This window comes from Octopus bimaculoides, chromosome 3, assembly GCF_046866305.1.
Source record: "Octopus bimaculoides isolate indiv1 chromosome 3, ASM4686630v1, whole genome shotgun sequence".
Lineage (NCBI taxonomy): Eukaryota > Metazoa > Mollusca > Cephalopoda > Octopoda > Octopodidae > Octopus > Octopus bimaculoides.
Genome location: NC_142930.1, coordinates 83,873,265 through 83,879,264, shown reverse-complemented (window position 1 = coordinate 83,879,264; position 6,000 = coordinate 83,873,265). Strand labels below are relative to the sequence as shown.

General features: G+C 34.1%; 1 protein-coding gene across 8 annotated transcripts in view; it reads right to left on the bottom strand.

Moving 5' to 3' along the window:
* The window catches only part of LOC106881021 (F-box/LRR-repeat protein 20), a 433,574-nt gene that overhangs the window by 14,884 nt on the left and 412,690 nt on the right, over positions 1 to 6,000 (bottom strand). For all 8 annotated transcript variants that reach the window (XM_089349339.1, XM_052966259.2, XM_052966263.2 and 5 more), the window contains 3 exons: positions 3,398 to 3,493; positions 1,588 to 1,714; positions 598 to 672 (listed from right to left, as the gene is read on the bottom strand). In XM_089349339.1, coding sequence (XP_089205465.1) covers positions 598 to 672; positions 1,588 to 1,714; positions 3,398 to 3,493 — 298 coding nt within the window. The remainder of the gene's footprint in view (positions 1 to 597; positions 673 to 1,587; positions 1,715 to 3,397; positions 3,494 to 6,000) is intronic.

Here is a 6,000-nt window from a genome sequence, read left to right as displayed (position 1 = left end):
GAGAAGTGAATTTCTTCACCACACAGCCATCTGCATTCAAAAACCTATGATATAAGAAAAAATCTCTGGCTTGAAAATGAGGTATATGCTGACAGGAAGAACACCTGGTCATAAAATTCTGTCTCAAATGACTCCATACAACCCATGCTAGCATGGAAAAACAAGCACTAAATGAATGAATATGGCCAAATGGAACTACTGACTTTCTGACTAAAATATTTGCATACTACAGTCAAGCATCGGGCACCTTTTGAGTGTTGGGCCTCAAGGAGGCAATGACAAATAACTGAGACCATTGGTAGTATGCTGTGTTGAGAAGAAGACCCATCAAGTCAAGTGAAACCACAGTCATGGCAGATACTGGTGTCACGCAACTGGTACCCATGCCGATGGCATGTAAAAGTACCCACTACATTTTCAGAATGGTTGGCATTAGGAAGGGCATCCAACTGTAGAAACCATGCCAAATCAGACTGGACTCTGATGCAGTCCCTCAGGTTACCAGCTTTGGCAACCTATGCCAGTATGGGCAACGGATGTTAAAACATGATCATGATGATGATGACTAGAAGACTAAATGAACAAGAGAATACTTACTGAGCAGCTGTTAAGGTTCAGAGTTAGTAGGTTGCTGCAGCTCATGGCCAGTGGAGCTATGCCATCATTAGTAATCTGTTAAAATAAAATAAAAATTCAATATGTTTTTCTTAAATCACTCTCTACTGTTTTGAAAAAATAAAGAGACATGTACCCAAGATAATGTAATCCTGAATTCATATTTTAAACAAAGATGGGATAATCAATACCTGAATATGTTTCATCATTATCATAAATTTGCATAATCAGAGCTAAACAAGAACAAGGCTTCTGATTCTAATATTATATTACCAGTGCAGCACTAGTACTATAACAAATTCTGAAATCCTAAGTAACTATTATAGACATGCTAGGAAGTGTGGGATCCAATTAGAGAATTATCAGTGGGGCCCTCTACTCTACAAAAGCTGAAGATTGAGGTCCTACGCTTTGTGTTGTATGCCCATCCCAGCCAAAAAGCATTAATCAGATATACTAAAAATTCATCATAGTGTTCTCTGTTTGAGCACAGGTGTGAGATCCCTCTTTTGGTGTGAGGCCCAATTTGAACAAATCTAATTGGCTTAAAACTGACTTTGTGTATAACTAAGAAGAATAACTTGAATACTGAGTTCAAATCCTCCTAAAGTCATGGCATAAGCACTGAGTGCTATATTTTCCAGCATGTGAGCCAATATAGTATATAGTAAAAACATGTAGTATAAATATTTCAACATTGTCACTATCTTTCCAAATCCTGCAGCATTCTATATGGAATTTTTGGTTCTACAAAGTCATTTTGATATATAAGTTGACCTATTCTTTTTGGTTGCAAATTTTGGTCTGAAAAAATTAGACTTGCATGCTGAAAAATATGGTAACTATTTGAGTGTATACATTATGAGCAATTGTAAAATTGGTAGGATTACTTGAAACTCAACCAATAATATGTGGTTGAAAAACATAAAAAAAGGGAAAAAAGTAGACTGTAAACATAAAAACACTACTCACTTGATGACATCCTTTGGAATAGAAAGATTTTATTTTCGGGCAGCCTTTGGCCAAAGCATCTACCCCATCATTGGTCACTTGACTTGACCATGATATGTTGAGATATTCAAGATTTGGACAACCCTCACTGAAATAATTGAAAGTATATTGAATGAAATTCATCAAAATGTTACATCCTCCAAAATACTGAAATTTGGAGGATCAGTTAATATATTTCAAACAAAATTTATAATAAACAATTTATTTATAATATCCAAATTTATTCTTCAAGTGAAATAGTTCATCTCAAATAGTAAAGTCTTACATATGTGATTTATTGAGCTGAAAACCTTTGATTAGTTGAGATTATCTATGGAATTATTAAATGAAATGTTCTCCAGAGAGAATTCAAAACAATTTGGAAATATAAAAACAATGTAGATGACTGAGAATTTTAAAAATTGTATCATTTATTTTCCCCTACTTTGTTAATACCCAAAGTCTCCATAAGCTAGTTACAACCATTCCCTGGTATATCTTTTATGATCCAAACTATCATCCCAAGTACTTTATAATTTTTAGTACTAGGTTTACATCATATGAGTTTTTCTCCCTTGCAAGTAACAAGAAATGTTTCAATTTCACAGCTGTTTCGCTCATATGCACTGATAGGTATATATGATTATATGAAGCATCAAACAAATATTCCTGCAATTAGAATTTTTACAGCTTTCCTTCCATTATCACCAAAGAGTTACCAAAATTCTAACACAGAAGTGTCATTATTCTTGGATTGTGCCATACTGGATTTGTAACAGGAAACTTCTCTTACCCAGCATAGTTTATGATTTTATCCACCAAACAACAGCTGCTGACCAATGATTATTGCATTCCGGTCATGACCACCTTGTATGTATATAGGACCTCAATATCCAATCTCTTTTCCCATTCTTTTTTGAAGACAGTAGATTTGAGGGAGGGAGAGAGAGAGAGAGAGAGAGAGAGAGAGAGGAAGATTAGGCTGCTATTTCTAGCTGGTGAAGCAGCCACACACAGGATTATTCACAGGCCTTCCACTGCTGCATGTACAGCAGCTTAATGGATAAGAACATTGCTACTCTTAACTCAGGAAAAAATGAAAAAGTCCCTAGTTGGAATTCAGTCTGAGACAATGCACAAATCCAAGAATAAGACACCAAATGACAACTGAAAATCAAAACATAGTGTAGATATCAGTAAATAAACTACCAGTGCAATAACAGTGTTGTGACCAGATGTTATACTACATTACAAATATATCTGTGAATTTGTCATCAACACTGTATGTATACATAGATGTAAGCACTTTGCTTGTCTTACAATATCTTTGTGAGCATAAAAACAGAAATCAACCAGCTTCATTCCTGTATTGCAATTTCATCAACTCAGGTACTGAATTTTTTATTTTTTTTAGTTTAATGCTCATGAAGATATGCCTTATAAATTTATTTCTAAAAGCTTAAATAAATAGGATAACTACTTTGCATATACAATGCTTATTTGGCACACAGTTCAATTAATAAATAAAAATTTATTGGAAAATTTTTTATATCTATATGTACACACACACATAGCCATGGCCAAAAGTTTGGAACATAGGTCTGAAAATTAGAATTTTATATATTAAATGCCCAAATATATATGTTGTATATGTTTGAATTGAATTATACTTGGGCATAATAATTTTAATTTCTTAAAAAATGTTCCAAATTTTTTACCATGACGATATACTGAGGGAAGAGACAGAAAGAGAATCCATAAAATTTTAATTTGAAATATTCCTTGTATTTACCTCAAAAATTTCAAAGAATTGTTTGAAATTTCTGTACACGAGGACAAATTTAATCGAGATAACTTCACACAATATTTCCCTAAACTCTGACAAGTTCTGGAAAAGAAGAAATATATAGAAAGAAATTAGGATTTTTTTTTTTCTTTAAACTTTATCAATTAATCAAAAGGAAATAGAACAGTGCCCAGATAGTCAAATAAAAATTTTTTTTTTTTAAATTCCTGTTTACAATGTATAGCTTTCAGAAGATACTACAGGCATATCACAAATAATACCATTATTATCAAAATAAACACGAAAATCTATTTAAATAGGAACTATAATGAATTTCACTTTTCAATCCCACTACTCTAAAGGAAAATATAGAATCAAAATCTTTGATAAACATAAAATGTTTGTGTTTCATTCATAGAGAGATGAGCATGAAACTAAAGCCAGTAAGTTTGAAGTTTAAAAAGTACATAGTGCAATAGTGCTTTAAATGTAAATCAATTTAAATAGCTGTAAAGCTGCTTTTGTTTTTTTCTTTTACAATTAACAAATATATAAAATAGTAAGAACATATACACCTCATATAAATAGCTGAATTCTTTGCTTTTAGGGAGTTTGAGGAGAGACAGAATCTGTGGACTGAGGGGATAGGAATAAGTGGATAAGGTTTGTAAGCAACAAATACATAAGTACACACAAATATACATACAATCAATACAGAATTGAGACTGCATGGTTACACTTTCATCCGCCTGCACAGTATCTTATGCAAGCAGCTTCTAGCAAAATCTGTGTCCTTCCATTTGCTAAGATGTTGGGGCCTGATTTTTGAAAATGACTTGGCTCACACAAACAAACATTATTGGTGCATGCATACACAGGTAAACAATTAGATGTGTGTGCATGTACATGAAATAGTGGTGGGATTATGTGTATATGTGCATGTATTTGTGTATGTATGCACCAACAGCAGATGACTTTCTCTCTCTCTCTCTCTCATTATATACCTGATTCGCACAAGTGTCTCAGCACAATTCACTGTCATAAAGACTGGACATTTCTTTATGATCTCTCTCTCTCTCTCTCTCTCTCTCTCCCTCTCTCTCTCTATATATATATATATATATGCAGTAATATCCGTGTTCCTAACTTCCTTTGAAAATATGTGTAACAGTATGTTCTGGCTACAAAGTTTTCCCAATAACTGAATTCTAAATTTCTTCATAAAATATGTGTACCAGTATCCTGGATAAAGGAATTTTCCCAACTGTCTATACATTAACAATTGTGTTCTTAACTCCTTTCGTAGAAGATATGAGCTGGTATGTCTGGAATATGGGTGTTACAAACTATATAATAACAAGTGCTTCTTAAAATAATTTTATTATTGAAACAGAGATTGGTACGTGACAGTAGATAATGGTCATAGAGCACAACAGCAAGAACTGAATTGAGAGCAGCAGAGAAGATGCAGGGTAAGATTGAAGAAATAAGAATTAAGAATAAAGGGAGGAGAATCACAATGAGAAGTGCTAACTCAAAAGGAAAGAAATGAAATTATTGCAAGAAACAGAGTTAGAATGTGTTATATAATGAATGATGAGGCTAAAGCTAAGGGGGAAAGATTAAGAAATGTCAATCAAGAATGAACCTTCATGGTAGGCAAGAATATTTTGCACAAGCCAGGATGTGAAAACAGGCAAAAAGAGAATAGACAAAATTTCTTAAAGATTAATAAAAAGAAGAAGACGGAAATGGCAGTATATTATTACCAAATAGGAGGAGGTTTGTGGTTAACACTGTACCACAAAAACGAACTGTAGAATTTCCACGGGAACTACTTACATTTTAAGGCCCTTCAACACCAGTTTGGTTAGCCAACCAGGGGAAACAACTCCCAACCAACAATATTAATACAATAGAGTTATGTCCCTTACATATAAAACTGTGCATTACGGGAAACTCACTAAAAATACAGGAAGCAAATGAGTGCTTAGCATTGGCAAGAAGTGGAACATATTAAAGGACTATATTGTATCACCATCTGTATCGTATCATCATCTTCATTTTGACGCTCACTTTTCTTTGATCCAATAAGCTGGGCAGAATATGTTGGTACAGACTTCTACAGCTGGATACCCTACCTGTCACCAACCCTCACCAGTTTCCAAGTTAGGTAACATTTCTTCAAAGCTAGACATGTTTTCATAGAAGACTGGTAACACAAGATACCATTTTGCATGGTGGTAGTGATGGCGCTTGTTCACAGCTATCATGCAATGTCAAGACAAAAAAAACAAACACATACGCACACATCTATATATACATGTGTGTGCACACATGCACACACACTCACACACACACAATGGGGTTCTTTCAGCCCAGGATAATAGAAGACACTTGCCAAATAGTTCCACTGCCTGACTAAAGCTAAACACTAACAGACCTCCATTAACAACACACCCTGTTCCCAACCTACAACTGTCAAGCATCTACTTTCCTCCTTTCCTTCTCGTACAACTACTTTTTCTGTCTACCTACACCGCACCTAATTTTCTTCCACTTTATCCCCATCTCCCAAAGTAAACCATAATCTGATGGCAGCTACTTAG